Source organism: Anomaloglossus baeobatrachus, chromosome 6, assembly GCF_048569485.1.
Source record: "Anomaloglossus baeobatrachus isolate aAnoBae1 chromosome 6, aAnoBae1.hap1, whole genome shotgun sequence".
Lineage (NCBI taxonomy): Eukaryota > Metazoa > Chordata > Amphibia > Anura > Aromobatidae > Anomaloglossus > Anomaloglossus baeobatrachus.
This window is the reverse complement of record NC_134358.1, coordinates 565932511-565956109: the sequence shown is the minus strand read 5'-3', so window position 1 is coordinate 565956109 and position 23599 is coordinate 565932511. Positions and strand designations below refer to the sequence as shown.

The window sequence follows — 23599 nt, the reverse complement described above, 5'->3', positions numbered from 1 at the left end:
AAAATCATGATCCCATCAATGACATGTAACCCCCGACATCAGTAGCTCATGAACCCGCTAAAGGACATGGCCACCACCAGGTCTCACTGACGCCCGATTCATTTTTTCTTTGTACTCTTCACCTTTGCAAGGCCATAGTTTTGAAACCATCAATTCCAAAAACATTAATCTTGCTCTCACCACTCCAGAGTATACTGTGCCCGTAGTCACATTTTTCAGCAATGGGTCCTGGCAAATTGTAGCTGGCTTTTTTTTTTAAGGAGAGGCTTCCTCCATGGATGTCCTCCAAACATGCCGTTCCTCTGCAGTGTTCGTCGTATTGTATCACAAGAAACCCCCCGGTTCAGCTTTCTACCTTTTTAGATAACAAAAGTGAACTTGCTTATTGATTTTCTTGTACCCTTCTTATCAAAAGATGCTCCTGTATAGGTGGTAACTGCCATGGACGCCTGGATGACTCAGTGAGATAGTTGCAGTTCCATCTTTGTTACATTTTTTAATCACTTTTGCGCAAGTATATACAGTAACTGATAATTAAAGCTTTTTTTGTAGCCTTCACCTTTCTTGTGTAATTATTTTCATTTTCAGATCTTGTGACATTTCTCTTCCATGTGGTGCCATCGCTAACAGAATGAAATGGGGTTTGCTTTGGTCTAGAATGAAAAGTCTGCACTCAGGTCTTGTGACATTTCTCTTCCATGTGGTGCCATCGCTGACAGAAAACCCCTTCCCATTTCATTCTTTGTCCGGTCTAGAATGAAAAGTCTGCACTCAGATCTTGTGACATTTCTCTTCCATGTGGTGCCATCACTGACAGAATGAAATGGGAAGGGGTTTTCTTTGTCTGGCCTAGAATGAAAAGTCTGCACTCAGGTCTTGTGACATTTCTCTTCCATGTGGTGCCATCGCTGAGAGAATGAAATGGGAAGGGTTTTTCTTTGTCTGGTCCAGAAAGAAAAGTCTGAACTTTGTACCAGTCCTGGCAACTCATGCTACACCACTAACCATGTGGATTTGCATAATTTAACACAGGAAAGATTACAAATAAACAGGTCACACTTCAGTCACTACTAATATGCCACATCCAAGCAAAATTGTATTTTTTTAACAACAGAAAGTTTTTACAAAGTAAATCTACAGATCTGCCTTCCCAGACAAGACAGAAGCCTAGTGCAAATGTAAAACGTCCATGATCTCATTTGACTCATCAGAACACATAACATTTGACCAATGTAGCAAATGCACCCTAGGCAACAAAGTCTGAATGTCTGACTAGCTAATAGGGGGAGGGGGTTGTCACAAACAGCACTATTAGGCTGATTATTGGGGAACTCACAGTGAGCGTTTTGTATATATGCAACCGATTCCAACGAAAGAGAATATATATTTACCTTGGTACCGTCACTGCCCAGCTCCACAATAATCCAAGAAAACTATTAGCTGACACCACTAATCGTTTATATAGGTACATTAGACACCTTTTAAAAGGTAGCATCTGGCTTTGGGGATGCCGTTTATAGAGCAAAAGGAACAAAGCTATTACATTTTTTATATTTAATCTGAAAGATAGACAGTGTTTATAAAAATGATATAAAATATGTTACACAAGAGAACAAAACAATACAGTATATACAATTACTTAAAAAAAGAAAATGCACATGTATGTGAGACACAATACAGTGTATAAGGCCTCATTCACACATCAGTAATTTTGATCAGTATTTGGTTTGTGCACGCACAGTGCTGCATGGACGTCAGATACAGCCCTTACTGTCAATGACACTTCTCTTGCACAGTTGTCAGTCTGACTGCAACACCCAGCGCCAACACAGCAGAAGGAAGGAGTGCACTGCTATGGGTGCGGATTAGCAGAGCAGTGAGTTATTGTGCTAGGGTAGGAAGAAAAGGAGCCTTCTATCACATCAATGTCGGCCGTGCAGCTGAGTCCACAGTGGGATGCCCCAATTCCCCGAAGGGCAAGTCCAAGCCTAGCTTCATATTCATCAAAGTACTTCAATGAATCATAGAGCAATCCTACACGGCGATGTACCTTCCTGGCATTGAACAAGGCATCAACTTAAGCTTCTGTAGTTATTAAAGAGCAGTCACTCTCACATACATCCCAGTCACATGAGGCTGGTCATGCGATATGGCTCCATTCTTTAGAAAATCATGAGATCCATGTCTTTGCTGCTGGATATCCCAGATGGAAGATATCGTGGTTTTGTTTATGGTCGTGATTTTATCTTTCTATAGATATGAGCCATGGTATGTATAGCATCATCCATTTAGCCAATATTAATTTGGGACTGATGCTCAGGCTATACAAATATGAAAAAATATGCATGTCCTTCCCCTTGTAGTCACAAAGCTGAAAATGCATATCCCATAAATATCGGATTACATAGAATAAAGAGATTCCAGCGCTGGCAGAACCGAGGGCCAAATAGACCTATATCGTAACATTTAAAATTTATTTTCTTTATTAAAATTGCCAGGTGGTCAGATATAGGGGAATTAAAACATGAGGGGAGAGAACAAGGCTAGGCCTTAATCATGATTGTTCCAGGGCTGGAATCCCTTTCTGCTATGTAATTCCTGCCATGCCAAGGAATCCGAGCTGTGCATCTGGAACCAGGACTTGAACTGAACTTGATACAAACCGCATAATGGACCACAGGTGCCCAAAAGTCTAGGATAATCTTTTGAAATTCAGCAGCTCTCCTCCTCTGCGTAAACAAATCTCAGACTGGCTGTGTTTTTCCCAAGAATTCTTCTGCTGAAATTTCCTGTCCATTCCAGGAGGTCCTGCTTCAAAAAAACACAACATAAAAAACACAAACAGCAAAAACACAGACCGGCGTATAGAGGAAAAGAACCTGCAGCATCTGCCACCGACCTGTCATAATGCATGAAGACCATAATGTGTCTAGTCCAGATAGATAGTACTTTATACAAGTGTCGCGGGCGGAGGGGATGGGGCTTCTGCTGCTGCTGCTCGGTGGCTCGAGCGGTGGGCCGGACCAGGGGACTCGAGCAGCGCTCCTCACCCGTGAGTGAAAATAGATGGTTTGTTTGGGGAGAGAGTTCGTGACGCCACCCACGAGTCGTGGTGATTATGGGCACCACCGCTGCTGGTGACGGGGATCCCGGGAGAGATGGTAGGGAGCAGCTGAGATGTTGTCCCCTCCGTGGGTAGGGGGTTGGTGATCCTGGGGCCCGGTGGTGTAACGGGGAGGCTGGATGGCTGGGGTGCAGGGTTGCAGGGACAGCGCGGCGCCGGACGGCACTGGTGTACTCACTCAGACAGTCAATGACAGAGTCTCTGGTAAACCAAAACGGCCAGATGGACGGGTCCCGCAGCCGGCTGCAGTGTTGTTGTTGTTGTGCTCTCCCCGGACGGCTGATGGTGGCTGTCTTTCCCTGCACCCTTAGAATGATGTTCTGACTCCTGTGGTTGCCCACCGGTAGTCCGCTCCCCGACGTATAGGTGCTGTAGGAGCCCGTTTTGCCCGCAGGCGCTGGCCCTTGGATCTCTAGCCTGTGGCGGTGGCTGTATATCCTCTCTGGGTGGACGGTTGCCTTCAAATCGGGACTTGGTTGTTGGGGAACCCCTGGGGTTCCTGACACATTCGGATTTGACTATTGACGGCGGCTCCAAGCCTGGTCAGGGTCTGATGGCCCTGCCTGTGTGCTTAGCTTCACTCCGTTCCCCAGTCCGGTACCGGTGGGCCGACGCCCGACCCCGGTCCTTAGGGCTCTGTGGAGTTCCACCAACTCCTGCAGACGGCCACCACCGTCTGCCAACCTTGCTGTCAGTGCCTGGGCTCCGTCCCAGACACCTAAAGTGTTACTCCTCTCACTTTCACCTCCTGAACTAAACTCACACTTTCCCCGCCTCCAGGCCTGTGAACTCCTCGGTGGGTGGGGCCAACTGCCTGGCTCCGCCCCACCTGGTGTGGACATCAGGCCCTGGAGGGAGGCAACAAGGGTTTTTGGTTGACTGTTGTTACTGTCTAGGGTGGGGGGTGTGTGTGGTGTTATGTCTGTGACTACCTGGCTAGTCCAGTCACACAAGGAACAGCGATTTTAGCATCCACACAATATATGCCGTGCAAAAGATGCAAATTATATAAAAATCTACACGTTGGAGGAGTCGCCTTCCAGGGGGCGGAGGGCATGTGCTTTGGCTTCAGGGCACGGTTTTGCTTTCTTGCCTGCAGTTTTCGCTGTATAGATTTCCTCGTCCTCGCAGAACAGATCCAGAAGGTGATGGAAAATATAAGCACAGAGGAGCCAGTGCGTGAAGAGGGCAGACGTCTCCCCGGCACAATGGACGATGAGCCTCCTGGTGGTGTCCGTGTGGTGACAAACTGGGCGCCCTTCTCCCAAAGACTAAGCATGTGATAATCTCGCGGATGGTGTCCATGCTGGATTGCGCACTAGTTAGATTTTTACCTTATGGTCTCACAGTAATAAATGTTATGCCGCCATATGGTGCAAACACAAAACTGTGCCCTAGTGAGTACATGATACAGGAGATCTGGCATAGGGAAGGAGACAACAATCCAATGGCTGAGCTGCCATTATTGGTGTAATTAAAATAATGTAAGGTCCTAACAAGACCTGGGCTGAGGGGCAGCTGCACCCGATACTCACTGCGCATTAACATGAGGGAAAGCTCGGTCTCCTGTGTAATGCTGGTACCGGCCACGCAGGTGGACCGGGTGTATTTCTGATTTGATCTATACTACATTCAGAAAAGTTGTATATAGTGTCCAGAGCTGTAATATACTATAGATACTCTCATACACACACATTAACATACAGTGCCTACAAGTAGTATTCAACCCCCTGCAGATTTAGCAGGTTTGATGAGATGCAAATAAGTTAGAGCCTGCAAACTTCAAACAAGAGCAGGATTTATTAACAGATGCATAAATCTTACAAACCAACAAGTTATGTTGCTCAGTTAAATTTTAATACATTTTCAACATAAAAGTGTGGGTCAATTATTATTCTACCCCTAGGTTTAATATTTTGTGGAATAACCCTTGTTTGCAATTACAGCTAATAATCGTCTTTTATAAGACCTGATCAGGCCGGCACAGGTCTCTGGAGTTATCTTGGCCCACTCCTCCATGCAGATCTTCTCCAAGTTATCTAGGTTCTTTGGGTGTCTCATGTGGACTTTAATCTTGAGCTCCTTCCACAAGTTTTCAATTGGGTTAAGGTCAGGAGACTGACTAGGCCACTGCAACACCTTGATTTTTTCCCTCTTGAACCAGGCCTTGGTTTTCTTGGCTGTGTGCTTTGGGTCGTTGTCTTGTTGGAAGATGAAATGACGACCCATCTTAAGATCCTTGATGGAGGAGCGGAGGTTCTTGGCCAAAATCTCCAGGTAGGCCGTGCTATCCATCTTCCCATGGATGCGGACCAGATGGCCAGGCCCCTTGGCTGAGAAACAGCCCCACAGCATGATGCTGCCACCACCATGCTTGACTGTAGGGATGGTATTCTTGGGGTCGTATGCAGTGCCATCCAGTCTCCAAACGTCACGTGTGTGGTTGGCACCAAAGATCTCGATCTTGGTCTCATCAGACCAGAGAACCTTGAACCAGTCTGTCTCAGAGTCCTCCAAGTGATCATGAGCAAACTGTAGACAAGCCTTGACATGACTCTTTGAAAGTAAAGGTACCGTACGGGCTCGTCTGGAACGGACACCATTGCGGTGGAGTACGTTACTTATGGTATTGACTGAAAACAATGTCCCCACTGCTATGAGATCTTCCCGGAGCTCCTTCCTTGTTGTCCTTGGGTTAGCCTTGACTCTTCGGACAAGCCTGGCCTCGGCACGGGTGGAAACTTTCAAAGGCTGTCCAGGCCGTGGAAGGCTAACAGTAGTTCCATAAGCCTTCCACTTCCGGATGATGCTCCCAACAGTGGAGACAGGTAGGCCCAACTCCTTGGAAAGGGTTTTGTACCCCTTGCCAGCCTTGTGACCCTCCACGATCTTGTCTCTGATGGCCTTGGAATGCGCCTTGGTCTTTCCCATGTTGACCATGTATGAGTGCTGTTCACAAGTTTGGGGAGGGTCTTAATTAGTCAGAAAAGGCTGGAAAAAGAGATAATCAATCCAAACATGTGAAGCTCATTGTTCTTTGTGCCTGAAATACTTCTTAATACTTTAGGGGAACCAAAAAGAATTCTGGTGGATTGAGGGGTTGAATAATAAATGACCCTCTGAATAAACTTTTCACAATTTAAAAAAAAAAAAAAAAAAAAAAAAAAAAGAAATAACATTCTTTTTTGCTGCATTTCACACTTCCAGGCTGATCTACAGTCCAAATGTCACAATGCCACGTTAATTCTGAATGTGTAAAACTGCAGGGGGTTGAATACTACTTGTAGGCACTGTGTAATATATATATTAGTTTTTTTAGATTAGAAGACGCACTTTTAAGCAAGGAAAAAAAACTTGCTAAAAAGTGTGTGCGTCTTAAAGGCAGAACATGGAAACAACATCATTCCCGATCACAGCTCTGTCCTGACACTGATCTAGGTGATCGGTGCAGGGCAGGAAAGGACGCTGCCAGGATCTGCACACAGGCAAATTTAATGTAGCAGAGCAAGGTGTGCATGTACTGTGTGTGTGTATATACGGTGTATGCAGCAGTGCTGTGCACATGTCTGTGGGCACGGACAAAGACATCCATTACCTCCTATTCTACCAAAGTGCATCTTATCAGAGATTTGGACGTGTCCTCTTCTTTATACCAAGACGTGTTACTTATTTCCTAACTTTTTTTTTTCCTATTTTCTACTGTGGAAAACCAGGATGCATCCTCTAGTCTGAAAATATGTCCAAAGGAGTAATGTCTGCTCTGCAGGATTTCCTTGATGTGACCGTACCTTCAAGGACGCAGCATAACATTCGGGTAAGGAGGACTATACATTTGCATCTTTGCCCCAAAACACTCTGCGGGACATTTATTACTATTGTTGTAAAAGCCTGAATATACATGAGCCTGTCACCTAATTCCACCCGTGCAAGCAGAGTATTTTCCCGGCCGGTGCCTTCACTGTGCAACAAGAATATATTTTTTGGACACATTTTACAGAGTGAATGCCTTATATTAATGTGATTAGCTTCCCTATGCTCCACGGTCAGCGATGGCCGGATCCTGTGTTGCTGGGGAAGACATATAAGGCTGCACAAGAGTCTGCGCCGCAGAAGATGTCGCCCCTAAAAGCCCTGGACCCGTTAAGACGTTGAACATGTCCTTTGGAGGAGTGTTCACACAGGAGATCTTTATGGCGTATCCTCCAGACCACCACCTTCCAATAAGCCCCTGACACCAAATAATCAGGGATCGTGATTTTATCGCTGCGGCTGATGAGTTTTGGTGCTCATCTGATAATCCAGAATATTTTATAATCTCGAAGTCACATTCTAGAGTTAAAGGGTTAATTCCTAATGTGACTCCTCCGAGTAATCACTTTAGGGGATGTATACTCTGCTCTCGCACCGTTCCTGCGATGCCAGTGCTGCTACTGCCATAGGGTAGTATGACCGCTGCAGCCAATCACTTAGACATTTGACCTGATGGTGTATTGATAAGCTGTAATGGTCATATGACCCACCTGAAATAGCGGCGCCAACATCTGAGGCGCATCGCAAGTATGGAGAGACCGGGAAGTGTCTATGAATGGACAAGCCCTTTAAAATTTTTGCAAAAATAATAAAATAAAAGACAAACCACAATTGTTTGTAAAATAAATCTGCATTTCTTCAGGGTGAATGGGAAAAAAAAAATAAATGCACACAAACCATCCAAAATGTACATTAAAATATACAAGTGCATCAGATGAGGTAATGAGAGGGGTACAAATAAATTAGAGGGATGATGATGATGATGATGATGGTATAAGGCTGTATGATTGGAATTCTGGAATGATTTCTCGTGCCTGCCCCCTGCTGGGCTGCACCCGCATATACACTGTCCGGAATTATGAATAGGCCCCTCCCATAATTAAGCCCCACCCATTGTCACTATAGTGGGTGGAGACTGCACCAAAAGTCTCCGCCTACACAGATGCAGCCGGTGGTGTATACGGGGTATCCGGCCATGCAGGGTGGGTAGGTGACCAACAGTATGCATGACTGGGAATAATGACAGGAGTTGGTGGGGGAGGGGGAGGCAGGTTTCGGCGCTTATGGGGGGCAGTAGTCTGCAAAGTACGGGTGCTGAAGAGCTTCATCTGCCGAAATCCTCTGGACCGGGTTACACTTCAGCAAGTTCTGCAAACAAAAGAGAGTCGGCGTGAGGGATCATTAGGGGCTTAATGAGATTCTGGGGGGCTGCCCCTAATCAGTGGATAGGACCCCTACAAGGGACAGGACGACCACAATACGGGGGTAAAATAAAACAATATGGGGTCTCGCCACCTTTGATTAAGTTTATGTTCATAAAAATAAAAAATATCTTCTGGAAACCATCAGCAAGTAGGCTGTTTACTGGTTTAAATGAAAATCACTTGCCTAGATAAATCGAGTTTGGCCCTGTCCTGCTCGCTAATGCCTAAACACCGCGCCCCCAGAGACATGTTATCAGGGCGCAGCCAATGTTGGGTGGGGGAATTCATTTTCGATAACCAGAATCCCCCATCTAATAGGATTCACCAATCTGTCCATTCCAGCTTGCTGATGGTTTCCTGGTAGCAAGAAGACTGAAAACAGACAACTGTTTCTCTATGAATGCTGGGAGTTATAGTCCCACAGCAGTAGTAGAGACCACTGCGGTAACCTGTGGCTGAGATACCTGTAATAAGTCTCTTCCGGTCGCGTTCAGCTTGGGTACAACATTCACTAGAGATGTAGTCGCCGGGTACATGGGGTAAGGCTGGAAAAAAGAAAAAAAAAAAAAAAAAAAAAAAAAAAAAAAAGGACAAGATCAAATCAGGACGACAACGGTGAGAGCGGGGGATGGACATGATCAGACTGCAGTACCGGGTGCAGCCACTATCGATGGCACGGCGCTGTGCACAGTACACAACTCTGCTGCCATCTAGGGGTGAAACAACAAACTGCGTCACGAGAAAAAAAAAAAAAAAAAAAGGAAGAAATGCAGAATTTTTAGATAAAAAAAAAAAATTGAACTCCTTTTCTATGTAAATGGAAGTTTTTTAGTTTACAATCTGGGGCTAAAAGTATATTTTTTAATTTATATATATTTTTTAGCTCCAGATTGTAACTAAAATATTTCCATTTACTTTATTTTTTTTAAGTAATTGGAAATATTTTAGTTTACAGTCTGGGGCTAAAAAAAATATTTTTAAATAATAAGTCCCTATCCTCAGCATGGCCGCTCCCTGTGTCTGTACCTTACGGCCAGCCATCCGCCGAGCCCACCTGCTCACCTTATAGTCGGGAAGCTTCGTCATGGCCTGCCACTGCTCCTCCGTCGGGGTCCCAAGCAATGTGTGCCGCGTTAAGGAACAGTCCAGACTATACTGACAGCGCCCCAAAATCTCCTGCCCTTCCCCCGACACATTTGTGGCGCAAAAAAAAGGATATCGGAAAATCCTTTTCAGTTGGTCATCTACGTCGTTTCCAGGAAAGAGCGGCCGCCCGGCATTGGCCAATTCTGCAAAGGGAGGATGGGACATGTTTAGATAATGTATACACTGGAAACTGCGACAATCGAGAGGGTGAGACACCGACATTTACCTGCAAAGATGCATCCGGCCGACCACATGTCTATAGAAGTGGAGTAAAGTTTGGCACCAAAGAGCACATCAGGAGGGCGATACCAAAGTGTCACCACCTAGAGGGATGATACATGGGTGTAAGTGGGGGCAGGGAGGTCCGGGGTGCAACGTATAGGAGATCAATGCCAGGCTCACCTCCGCTGAGTAGCACCGAACCGGGATCCCAAACGCCCGCGCCAGGCCAAAGTCTGCCAGCTTCAGCTCCCCGTTCTGTGCAGACAGCAGGCACATAGGTCAGGATGATGTACAAATGGCCCCGATGGGGCATTACCAGATTGTGCCGACTACAGTATGAATCACATGGTGGTCGGGAAACAAAACAAATATCACTCGACTCCTAAAGTTTTATACCTAGAAGCCAAAAGTGACTTTTACAGTCTGGAGTCGACTACAGAGACAGATCTCCCCCCCGCGGGGCGGTTCGCACGTCTCATTCACCCTATCCATTATTTTCTTACCCGGTTGATGAGCAGGTTCTGGGGCTTCAGGTCTCGGTGCAGAACGTTGCGACTGTGGCAGAAGGCCAGACCCTTCAGCAGCTGATACATGAAGGACTGAAAAAGACAGGAGAAGAGAGTCTCATATACAGATGGAGGGATGGAAACCAATAGCAAGGAGGCCTGTGCCAAGCGAGGTCATAGGACACCCTGCAAAGCCGCAGCAGTAATGACGATGCCAGACTACACCGACTATGGACCGCAATACATTGCAGCCATCCAGACTATGGCACCGAGGCACGGCAGTACATGATGGTGGCACCAGATGTCTTGGGGGGCTGCCATAAAACAGAAAACACCCTGGCTTGTGTTTTCAAAATGGCTGAACCCCAAGGATCATATTCATACACCCCAAATAGAGACAACCCCACATACAATGATGGAAGCCGCTCACACGAGACCAGCGCTGATAGAATGATTTTACCTTCACGATTTCTGGATCCAAGTCTCCATTACAGCTGTCAAAGTATTTCTTCAGGTCCTGAAACAGCAAGAAGAGAAATAAGAAGCAAAAGACACAAATCCAAAAGAACACAGCCCCCCAATACTAATCCTCTGAAGTCGGCTGGATTTGTCCGATTTATATCACAATCACCGCTATCAGGAAGGAGCAAAACTCCCATCAATATCAAAGCAAAACACACAGATTTAGGCAGAAAGAGAGGATTTTTGTGACTTTTATTCTAGTGAATTTGGTGGCATAGAAGACTGCGGGATGTCCCAAACCAGACCCCCCCGGGAGAGGCAGAACCAATCTTTCCAGGAGGAGGTAAAGTGTGCCCTTGTGAGGGGAAGTCAAGAAACTGGGACGCAACGGCCGACAGATTAGAGCAAGAAAGTGGTGGCGAGAAAACGGCCATTAAACCGGTCACTGCTGCGGATGCCAAATAGGTGATCTGGATCAGAACAGGTGTTGTGGACTGGCGGCTATGAAGATTTCAAAGAAGAGTTGGGGTGAACCCCAAGGACGCTCAGTAAGGTCTTCTAGAAAATAAACCAAGGACGTCTGCAAAATTCCTCATGGGGGGAGACAAGACCAGAAGGGTCTCCTGTAGGAGAGAGAGAGATGAAGCACTGGAGGGATCCCGGTGAATCAGGAAAAGACGTACATGGACCGAAGAACAGATCTGGTGCCTGTACCCAGAAACCGGACACAGAGCCGGTACATTACCCTGAATGAGGTGGACCCTGTCGTAAAGGACATGACATATCCTACCGAGGTAGTATAGGGCCGGGGTCAGCAGCAAATCACACCACAGTCAGAAGGACACCCTGGATGGGAACAACAACCCCAAAGAACTGAAGGGGTGCTGTCACTAACATGAGGGAAACGTCCTCCCAAAAAACTGAGAGTTGTGATATTTAGAAGACTTGGCTCAGGGAAAGGACCATGAAGATCAGAACTCGCTGGGGAGGAGGGAAACTAAAAGGTTCATTGTGCCCCAGACAGTGCTCCCCAATATTGGGGGTGTAAGCCTGGCGCTAATCTTCCCCAGTACCCGCAGGTCTCCCCCCCTTCAGTGACTGCCCCATGGTTAAATTAGGAAATTGGGATTTGAGGGAAGAGGGCAGAAACAATGAGGTACTCCATGGCTGTCAGGAATCGGATGAGCTGGGTGGGTCGTTTCCAGGGTGGTCCGCCACCGACCATCACCAGGTCGAAACGAGAGGTGCACACACCGCGCTGGAGGGACGTGTTTTTTGTTATTTTTCTCCTACCAGCCTCCTACAGGCAGCAGAATTATACGTGATGATCTGAGCCCCCAAAAACACAACCGAGGATTGTAAAAAAAAAAAAAAAAATAATATTATCCTGGAAAGAACCAGCCAGGACCTTCCTCCTGTGCTTCATTATTGATGGCTGTGAAGACCCCCCACATAACCCAAGCCATGCGCTGTATCATTACGATGTATTAATCTACACCCTCTACAGGGGAGCGGTCAGTATGGGGGTGGCATGTCGCAGATCAGCTGAAGAAGACCCTGTGGGGTCTACGTCTATTAACAGGGAACAATTGAATGTATTCCTGAGATCTGCCAAATTTTAAAGTAAAGTGAATAAAATACTCCTCCCTGTTATCAGCCATTAGCAGCCCAGACAGTACAAGCTACTGCTCTCAGTTATCAGCCACTTCAGGTTAGGGAAGAGCCAGACCACAGTACATGACACTATGATGCCCTTAGGCTCCTGTATAATAATCCCCGGTCTCGGAGCCGCGGCCTCCACTCACCTGATCACAATATTCGAAGACGAGCGTCAGCTTCTTGTCACTGTGCAGAACGTCGTGTAACCTGCGGAGAGGATGACACCGATAAGTGACGGGAGGCTCCGGCACCACAAGACCACATTCTTCTCTTGTGATTTTTTTTTTCCCCTCTGTTCTTCTAAAAGCCTTAACTTTTTTTTTTTTTTTCTATTAAATATTTCCTTTGTCTCTGAACTCAGAACTTTTTTTTTCCCTCTTACGTGGGGTGAGATGATTTTTTTTTTTTTTAAATTACCACTTTGGGGTAAATAACACATTTTGGTCACTTTTTATTACGCTCCACGTGGAAGGTGCAGCCACTAATTCCAGCCTTTACTCTGCCGGTTGAATAGCTGTATATTTCCAGAGGACGTTCATAAACGCGTTGAGACTGAATTTTCCAATTAGTTTTATTTCTTTTTTAGTTGGGAAAAAAGTGATGAGATTGAAACTTTTTTTTACTTTGTAATATTTTTTAAATACTTTCCCCCCCACTTTTGACTTTAAGTTGCCTAAGGGGCGTGAACCTGCAATTAATTGATCACTTGTCCTATATGTTGCAATATTACAGGACTGGAAAAGAAAAATAAATAAATATTCCAAATTTCCTAGTTCTACTTCACAGGATCACCAAGATTGTGGCTACAGGAGCCCCAGCAGGATTGAGCCACTGAAATGCGGCGGTCACATTGGTGCCGGCAAATAAACGGTTAAACAGCAGCAGCTGGTGCCGGGTTAGAAGCAGGTGTCGGTCTTATACCAGCCCCTGAGCCTGCTGCGTACACCCGCTACACCACTGATATACAGTGCCTACAAGTAGTATTCAACCCCCTGCAGATTTAGCAGGTTTACACATTCGGAATAACTTGGCATTGTGACATTTGGACTGTAGATCAGCCTGGAAGTGTGAAATGCAGCAAAAAAGAATGTGATTTCTTATTTTATTTTTTTGTTAAATTGTGAAGAGTTTTTTCAGAGGGTCATTTATTATTCAACCCCTCAAACCACCAGAATTATGTTTGGTTCCCCTAAAGTATTAAGAAGTATTTCAGGCACAAAGAACAATGAGCTTCACATGTTTGGATTAATTATCTCTTTTTCCAGCCTTTTCTGACTAATTAAGACCCTCCCCAAACTTGTGAACAGCACTCATACTTGGTCAACATGGGAAAGACAAAAGGAGCATCCCAAGGCCATCAGAGACAAGATCGTGGAGGGTCACAAGGCTGGCAAGGGGTACAAAACCCTTTCCAAGGAGTTGGGCCTACCTGTCTCCACTGTTGGGAGCATCATCCGGAAGTGGAAGGCTTATGGAACTACCGTTAGCCATCCACGGCGTGGACAGCCTTTGAAAGTTACCACCCGTGCCGAGGCCAGGCTTGTCCGAAGAGTCAAGGCTAACCCAAGGACAACAAGGAAGGAGCTCCGGGAAGATCTCATGGCAGTGGGGACATTGGTTTCAGTCAATACCATAAGTAACGTACTCCACCGCAATGGTCTCCGTTCCAGACGTGCCCGTAAGGTACCTTTACTTTCAAAGCGTCATGTCAAGGCTCGTCTACAGTTTGCTCATGATCACTTGGAGGACTCTGAGACAGACTGGTTCAAGGTTCTCTGGTCTGATGAGACCAAGATCGAGATCTTTGGTGCCAACCACACATGTGACGTTTGGAGACTGGATGGCACTGCATACGACCCCAAGAATACCATCCCTACAGTCAAGCATGGTGGTGGCAGCATCATGCTGTGGGGCTGTTTCTCAGCCAAGGGGCCTGGCCATCTGGTCCGCATCCATGGGAAGATGGATAGCACGGCCTACCTGGAGATTTTGGCCAAGAACCTGCGCTCCTCCATCAAGGATCTTAAGATGGGTCGTCATTTCATCTTCCAACAAGACAACGACCCAAAGCACACAGCCAAGAAAACCAAGGCCTGGTTCAAGAGGGAAAAAAATCAAGGTGTTGCAGTGGCCTAGTCAGCCTCCTGACCTTAACCCAATTGAAAACTTGTGGAAGGAGCTCAAGATTAAAGTCCACATGAGACACCCAAAGAACCTAGATAACTTGGAGAAGATCTGCATGGAGGAGTGGGCCAAGATAACTCCAGAGACCTGTGCCGGCCTGATCAGGTCTTATAAAAGACGAGTATTAGCTGTAATTGCAAACAAGGGTTATTCCACAAAATATTAAACCTAGGGGTTGAATAATAATTGACCCACACTTTTATGTTGAAAATTTATTAAAATTTCACTGAGCAACATAACTTGTTGGTTTGTAAGATTTATGCATCTGTTAATAAATCCTGCTCTTGTTTGAAGTTTGCAGCCTCTAACTTATTTGCATCTTATCAAACCTGCTAAATCTGCAGGGGGTTGAATACTACTTTTAGGCACTGTATACATCATGAAAAAGGGGTTCAACAAGTTTAATACCCAAAACGCCTTCATGTCCACAGGTTAAGAAATCGGGAAGAGTGTCCTAATATCACAGACCGGGGGGCAGCGCCAGGGGAGGCCAGCGCCAGGGGAGGGCAGGGGCGGCCAGCGCCAGGGGAGGGCAGGGGCGGCCAGCGCCAGGGGAGGGCAGGGGCGGCCAGCTCCACGGGAGGGCAGGGGCGGCCAGCTCCACGGGAGGGCAGGGGAGGCCAGCTCCACGGGAGGGCAGGGGAGGCCAGCTCCACGGGAGGGCAGGGGAGGCCAGCGCCAGAGGAGGGCAGGGGAGGCCAGCGCCAGGGGAGGGCAGGGGAGGCCAGCTCCAGGGGAGGGCAGGGGAGGCCAGCTCCAGGGGAGGGCAGGGGAGGCCAGCTCCAGGGGAGGGCAGGGAAGGCCAGCTCCAGGGGAGGGCAGCGATACTGACGGGTATTAGAAATCCCTTATAGAGGGCAGAGATATGTGATCACCAGCGGCCGTTACCTGACGATGTTCTTGTGCTTCAGCTCCTTCAGTAGACAGATCTCCCGTAGAGCGGAGCTGGGGACGCCCTGTAGAGACAGACAAGGGGGTGACATAGGACAGATCCCTCCCCCCCCCATATACAGTACAGGACCCCCCACATACAGGTCAGCGGCTCTCACCTCATCGTCATCATCCAGCCTCACGCGTTTCAGAGCCACAATTTCATGGGTCTCGCGGTTCTTTGCTTTGAACACGGTGCCGTACGTTCCTGCGGGAGAATATAAAGGGTTAATCTGGGAGGACAATTAGATGAGGACCTGAGGCCCTCCTGGGGGATGGAGAGTGATGATGGGAGACACCGGGGCTGCGTCTGCTGCCCCCCGACATCATCATCCTCCACACGACCGCGCCAACCACCACGACATCATCATCCTCCACAGGACCGCGCCAACAACCCCAACATCATGCAGCAAAGCTCTAGATATCACCATGGTATGGAGGAGGATGAGGGGAGTAGTCTGTGCCTATAATAATACAGAGGAGGGGGATGAGGGGAGTAGTCTGTGCCTATAATAATACAGAGGAGGAGGATGAGGGGAGTAGTCTGTGCCTATAATAATACAGAGGAGGAGGATGAGGGGAGTAGTCTGTGCCTATAATAATACAGAGGAGGGGGATGAGGGGAGTAGTCTGTGCCTATAATAATACAGAGGAGGAGGATGAGGGGAGAAGTCTGTGCCTATAATAATACAGAGGAGGATGAGGGGAGTAGTCTGTGCCTATAATAATACAGAGGAGGAGGATGAGGGGAGTAGTCTGTACCTATAATAATACAGAGGAGGAGGATGAGGGGAGTAGTCTGTACCTATAATAATACAGAGGAGGAGGATGAGGGGAGTAGTCTGTACCTATAATAATACAGAGGAGGAGGATGAGGGGAGTAGTCTGCGCCTATAATAATACAGAGGAGGGGGATGAGGGGAGTAGTCTGCGCCTATAATAATACAGAGGAGGGGGATGAGGGGAGTAGTCTGTGCCTATAATAATACAGAGGAGGGGGATGAGGGGAGTAGTCTGCACCTATAATAATACAGAGGAGGGGGATGAGGGGAGTAGTCTGTACCTATAATAATACAGAGGAGGGGGATGAGGGGAGTAGTCTGCGCCTATAATAATACAGAGGAAGAGGATGAGGGGAGTAGTCTGTGCCTATAATAATACAGAGGAGGGGGATGAGGGGAGTAGTCTGTGCCTATAATAATACAGAGGAGGAGGATGAGGGGCGTAGTCTGTGCCTATAATAATACAGAGGAGGGGGATGAGGGGAGTAGTCTGTGCCTATAATAATACAGAGGAGGAGGATGAGGGGAGTAGTCTGTACCTATAATAATACAGAGGAGGGGGATGAGGGGAGTAGTCTGTGCCTATAATAATACAGAGGAGGAGGATGAGGGGAGTAGTCTGTACCTATAATAATACAGAGGAGGAGGATGAGGGGAGTAGTCTGTACCTATAATAATACAGAGGAGGAGGATGAGGGGAGTAGTCTGCACCTATAATAATACAGAGGAGGGGGATGAGGGGAGTAGTCTGTACCTATAATAATACAGAGGAGGGGGATGAGGGGAGTAGTCTGTGCCTATAATAATACAGAGGAAGAGGATGAGGGGAGTAGTCTGTGCCTATAATAATACAGAGGAGGGGGATGAGGGGAGTAGTCTGTGCCTATAATAATACAGAGGAGGGGGATGAGGGGAGTAGTCTGTACCTATAATAATACAGAGGAGGAGGATGAGGGGAGTAGTCTGTACCTATAATAATACAGAGGAGGGGGATGAGGGGAGTAGTCTGTGCCTATAATAATACAGAGGAGGGGGATGAGGGGAGTAGTCTGTGCCTATAATAATACAGAGGAGGGGGATGAGGGGAGTAGTCTGTGCCTATAATAATACAGAGGAGGAGGATGAGGGGAGTAGTCTGCACCTATAATAATACAGAGGAGGGGGATGAGGGGAGTAGTCTGTACCTATAATAATACAGAGGAGGGGGATGAGGGGAGTAGTCTGTGCCTATAATAATACAGAGGAAGAGGATGAGGGGAGTAGTCTGTGCCTATAATAATACAGAGGAGGGGGATGAGGGGAGTAGTCTGTGCCTATAATAATACAGAGGAGGAGGATGAGGGGAGTAGTCTGTGCCTATAATAATACAGAGGAGGGGGATGAGGGGAGTAGTCTGTACCTATAATAATACAGAGGAGGGGGATGAGGGGAGTAGTCTGTACCTATAATAATACAGAGGAGGGGGATGAGGGGAGTAGTCTGTACCTATAATAATACAGAGGAGGGGGATGAGGGGAGTAGTCTGTACCTATAATAATACAGAGGAGGAGGATGAGGGGAGTAGTCTGTACCTATAATAATACAGAGGAGGAGGAGGAGGGGAGAAGTCTGTGCCTATAATAATACAGAGGAGGAGGATGAGGGGAGTAGTCTGTGCCTATAATAATACAGAGGAGGGGGATGAGGGGAGTAGTCTGTACCTATAATAATACAGAGGAGGAGGATGAGGGGAGTAGTCTGTACCTATAATAATACAGAGGAGGGGGATGAGGGGAGTAGTCTGTGCCTATAATAATACAGAGGAGGAGGATGAGGGGAGTAGTCTGTGCCTATAATAATACAGAGGAGGAGGATGAGGGGAGTAGTCTGTACCTATAATAATACAGAGGAGGAGGATGAGGGGAGTAGTCTGTACCTATAATAATACAGAGGAGGGGGATGAGGGGAGTAGTCTGTGCCTATAATAATACAGAGGAGGGGGATGAGGGGAGTAGTCTGTGCCTATAATAATACAGAGGAGGAGGATGAGGGGAGTAGTCTGTGCCTATAATAATACAGAGGAGGAGGATGAGGGGAGTAGTCTGTGCCTATAATAATACAGAGGAGGGGGATGAGGGGAGTAGTCTGTGCCTATAATAATACAGAGGAGGAGGATGAGGGGAGTAGTCTGTGCCTATAATAATACAGAGGAGGGGGATGAGGGGAGTAGTCTGTGCCTATAATAATACAGAGGAGGGGGATGAGGGGAGTAGTCTGTGCCTATAATAATACAGAGGAGGGGGATGAGGGGAGTAGTCTGTGCCTATAATAATACAGAGGAGGAGGATGAGGGGAGTAGTCTGTGCCTATAATAATACAGAGGAGGAGGATGAGGGGAGTAGTCTGTGCCTATAATAATACAGAGGAGGGGGATGAGGGGAGTAGTCTGTGCCTATAATAATACAGAGGAGGAGGATGAGGGGAGTAGTCTGTGCCTATAATAATACAGAGGAGGGGGATGAGGGGAGTAGTCTGTGCCTATAATAATACAGAGGAGGGGGATGAGGGGAGTAGTCTGTGCCTATAATAATACAGAGGAGGAGGATGAGGGGAGTAGTCTGTGCCTATAATAATACAGAGGAGGAGGATGAGGGGAGTAGTCTGTGCCTATAATAATACAGAGGAGGAGGATGAGGGGAGTAGTCTGTGCCTATAATAATACAGAGGAGGAGGATGAGGGGAGTAGTCTGTGCCTATAATAATACAGAGGAGGAGGATGAGGGGAGTAGTCTGTGCCTATAATAATACAGAGGAGGGGGATGAGGGGAGTAGTCTGTGCCTATAATAATACAGAGGAGGAGGATGAGGGGAGTAGTCTGTGCCTATAATAATACAGAGGAGGAGGATGAGGGGAGTAGTCTGTGCCTATAATAATACAGAGGAGGAGGATGAGGGGAGTAGTCTGTGCCTATAATAATACAGAGGAGGGGGATGAGGGGAGTAGTCTGTGCCTATAATAATACAGAGGAGGAGGATGAGGGGAGTAGTCTGTGCCTATAATAATACAGAGGAGGAGGATGAGGGGAGTAGTCTGTGCCTATAATAATACAGAGGAGGGGGATGAGGGGAGTAGTCTGTGCCTATAATAATACAGAGGAGGGGGATGAGGGGAGTAGTCTGTGCCTATAATAATACAGAGGAGGAGGATGAGGGGAGTAGTCTGTGCCTATAATAATACAGAGGAGGGGGATGAGGGGAGTAGTCTGTACCTATAATAATACAGAGGAGGGGGATGAGGGGAGTAGTCTGTGCCTATAATAATACAGAGGAGGGGGATGAGGGGAGTAGTCTGTGCCTATAATAATACAGAGGAGGAGGATGAGGGGAGTAGTCTGTGCCTATAATAATACAGAGGAGGAGGATGAGGGGAGTAGTCTGTGCCTATAATAATACAGAGGAGGGGGATGAGGGGAGTAGTCTGTGCCTATAATAATACAGAGGAGGAGGATGAGGGGAGTAGTCTGTGCCTATAATAATACAGAGGAGGGGGATGAGGGGAGTAGTCTGTGCCTATAATAATACAGAGGAGGAGGATGAGGGGAGTAGTCTGTGCCTATAATAATACAGAGGAGGAGGATGAGGGGAGTAGTCTGTGCCTATAATAATACAGAGGAGGAGGATGAGGGGAGTAGTCTGTGCCTATAATAATACAGAGGAGGGGGATGAGGGGAGTAGTCTGTGCCTATAATAATACAGAGGAGGAGGATGAGGGGAGTAGTCTGTGCCTATAATAATACAGAGGAGGGGGATGAGGGGAGTAGTCTGTGCCTATAATAATACAGAGGAGGAGGATGAGGGGAGTAGTCTGTGCCTATAATAATACAGAGGAGGAGGGTTGTGTCCCGCATAACAGTCCGCAGCCCCCGCCCCGCCGGTCGCACACTCCCGCAGGCCGCACACTCCCGGTCTCCTCCGCCGTGTTCCCGGTTTCTCACCTTCTCCAATCTTTTCCAGCTTCTCGTATTTCTGCATCTTGCCGCTGTCAGGCCTCTCTCGGAATGCGCATGCGCGGAGATCAAGTCCCGCCCAACCAGTAATCTATGCAGAAAGCCTGCGGTAAAAACCGCTCTTCTGGCCAATAGGATTCGACTAATAGGTGACGTCACGGCAGAAGTCATTCCCATGGAAATAAGCTGACGCTAAACCCACCCAGCCTTATTAGGTGCACTGTTGTCATGGATATTTGGGCGGAGTCTTCCCTATTGGTTTCTTAGCTGCCATTTGTGTACACCCGACTAGAGGAGCAACATGGCGGCTGCACCTTTATCATTAGGTTACGTTCCTACCATGAGGTTTTTTTGCGGCAAATTTTCGCTGCAGTTTTATTTCAAATTTGGTTTACCAAAAAGAGACAAAAAAATGCGATAAAAACAAAGATCATCTATATTAACTAATAGGAGCAGAAAATCTGCAGCATGAAAACGTGAACCATAGTACAGGCGCAGTGATGATACTGACTCCATGTTTTCCTGAAAGAAGAAGCAATGGATGTTGCAGAGTGAAAATGCAAATTTGCCAATGTAGTGCCCGTACATTGTAGTGCCCAGTGCATTGTAGTGTCTGTACATTGTAGTGCCCAGTGCATTGTAGTGTCTGTACATTGTAGTGCCCAGTGCATTGTAGTGTCTGTACATTGTAGTGCTCAATGTATTGCAGTGTCCATAAATTGTAGTGCCCAGTACATGGTAGTGCCCGTACATTGTAATGTCCAGTACATTCTAGTGTCTGTACATTGAAATGTCTGTACTTTGTTGTGCTCAGTACATTGTAGTGCCCAGAACATTGCAGAACTCAGTACATTGTAGTGCTTGTATGTTGTAGTGGCCAGTACATTGTAGAGCCCCGTCCATTGTACTGTCTGTACATTGTAGTGCCTATATAGAGTGCTTAGAACACTGTAGGTCCCAGTACATTGTAGCATCCGTACATTGTAGTGCCCAATACATTGTAGAACATTGCAGAACTCAGTACATTGTAAAGCCCAGTCCATTGTACTGTCCGTACATTGTAGTGGCTGTATAGTGTAGTTCCTAGAACACTGTAGAGCCCAGTACATTGTAGTATTCGTACATTGTAGTGCCCAATACATTGTAATGTCTGTACATTATTGTAGTGCCCAGAACATTTCAGAACTCAGTACATTGTAGAGCCCAGTCCATTGTACTGTCCGTACATTGTAGTGCCTGTATAGTGTAGTTCCTAGAATACTGTAGAGCCCAGTACATTGTAGCATCCGTACATTGTAGTGCCCAATACATTGTAATGTCCATACATTGTAGTGCCCAGTACATTGTAGTGCCCATACATTGTGGAGCCCAGGATTGTCAGTGCTGCACAAAACTGTGGCCAACCACGCTTTAGTGTGTCCCTAAGAAGACGGACACAGCAGGATCATTGTCCAAAGTGACTCCATCTGCCTCATTAGAGTGAATCTTTCATTAGCGGTTTAGGCTCAATCATGTTTTTTGAGATTTAGATGGCAATCCTGGTGTAAGCGCTCAGCGTAGAGCACCGGATAAATGTGAGCTGAGTCTTACTATGATCTTGGGAGGCAGAATGAACAAATCAACAGCAGTTAGTTGTTAAGCTGTTCATTGTGCGGTATAAGCGGTGATTAGGCGGCTTTATTTCTTAAGCAAGTACGATTACAGCCATACGAGGTTTATATGGTTTCTTTTAGGATTTGTTACTATCACATCCTATAGAAAAATGTGTGTGGGGGAGGGGGTTATCACCATATTGGGAAGAACTATAAGTTTTCCATTTTTCTGCTGATGGAGTGCGGTGACAGCTTGTTCTCTGCGGGATGAGTTGACATTTTCATTAGCACCATTTTGGGGTGCATCACAGTTTTGGATCACTTTCAATTCTCAGTATAGTAAAAGTGATGAGACGCCTTTATTCTTCAGATTAGTACGATCACAGCGATCATACCTATCCTGAAGATCCAAAACGCCCTATCTTCTGCTCCATGCACTCACACTATGCGGGGCGGCGGGCAAGAGCTAATTGGCATACGGACCCCCACTATAGTACCTTACTACCGACAATGTAAAGGTACAAATGGTCTGGCCACGTCGACGGGAGAAGATACGGACTGAACAATTACTGGTATAGTCTGCCGTATAGGAGCCAATGTTATTTAGATGCAGTAACAGCGTCAGCCTCCAGGTGGCAGCACTGTCCCATGGATCTGTGTCCCCCAATGAGACTAATGAGAAATAGAGAGCCGTCACTTATGGGGCTTTGTTTGTGGGACAAGATAACATTTTCAGGGATACCATTCCTATTCACATACCATGTTTTCATTGCGATTTATTACTTTTTTGTTGGGCGGTATTTACTTTTTTATTTAGTCTCTCTTTGGGGCGATAACATTTATTACTGTCAGTTTACACTTAAACAATGCCTGTTAGACACTGCCTAAGGCTGGTACTAACAGGCCACCAGGGGGTCATTGTTAGACTTCCAGATGCCATACCAGCCATTGGCTTCCTATAATTGAGTTGTGGGGGTGCCAAAGGGAACCCCTTCCCTCTTACAACCTTTTAAATGCTACGATCATGCCACCTGAAGGGTTAATCAGCCAGTATAATCAGACCCTGGGTGTTAGGGCAGGAGCTCGACTGTCAGCACCTCCTGCTGATCACAGCAATCAGAGAGCGGGGATAACTCCTTGCACTACCAGCCGTGTCGGTCAGCGCCAGCCGTGTCGGTCAGCGCCAGCCGCGTCGGTCAGCGCCAGCCGCGTCGGTCAGCGCCAGCAGTCTCGGTCAGCACCAGCCGCGTCGGTCAGCGTCAGCCGCGTCGGTCAGCGTCAGCTGTGTCGGTCAGCGTCAGCCGCGTCGGTCAGCGTCAGCCGCGTCGGTGAGCGTCAGCTGTGTCGGTCAGCGCCAGCCGTGTCGGTCAGCGCCAGCAGTCTCGGTCAGCACCAGCCGCGTCGGTCAGCGTCAGCCGCGTCGGTCAGCGCCAGCAGTCTCGGTCAGCACCAGCCGCGTCGGTCAGCGTCAGCCGCGTCGGTCAGCGTCAGCTGTGTCGGTCAGCGTCAGCCGCGTCGGTCAGCGTCAGCCGCGTCGGTCAGCGCCAGCAGTGTCGGTCAGCGTCAGCAGTGTCGGTCAGCGTAAGCCGCGTCGGTCAGCGTCAGCCGTGTCGGTCAGCTGTCAGTGACTGCAGCGGCTCGGAGCTGCCTCTGTTTGTTTACACACAGTGACAGCTTAATCCCATGATGGGTACAGACGTCATAGTGCGGGAACTGACACCCGCTCATTATCTGCTAGAACCGTCATCAGGAGCTAAACGGTTAATAAGAAA

The 23599-nt window shown here is 47.3% G+C and overlaps 1 protein-coding gene across 1 annotated transcript; it reads right to left on the bottom strand.

The window, feature by feature from the left end:
• Positions 1–7765: 7765 nt before the first annotated feature.
• Positions 7766–20309, bottom strand: CDK5 (cyclin dependent kinase 5). The gene is made up of 11 exons (XM_075316895.1): positions 20224–20309; positions 15587–15675; positions 15426–15493; positions 12500–12560; positions 10693–10749; positions 10230–10325; positions 9907–9981; positions 9731–9827; positions 9421–9647; positions 8823–8903; positions 7766–8302 (listed from the first exon to the last, which is right to left on the bottom strand). The coding sequence occupies exons 1-11, from the start codon at positions 20258–20260 to the stop codon at positions 8216–8218; spliced, it is 975 nt and encodes a 324-aa protein (XP_075173010.1). The 5' UTR covers positions 20261–20309; the 3' UTR covers positions 7766–8215.
• Positions 20310–23599: the final 3290 nt, after the last annotated feature.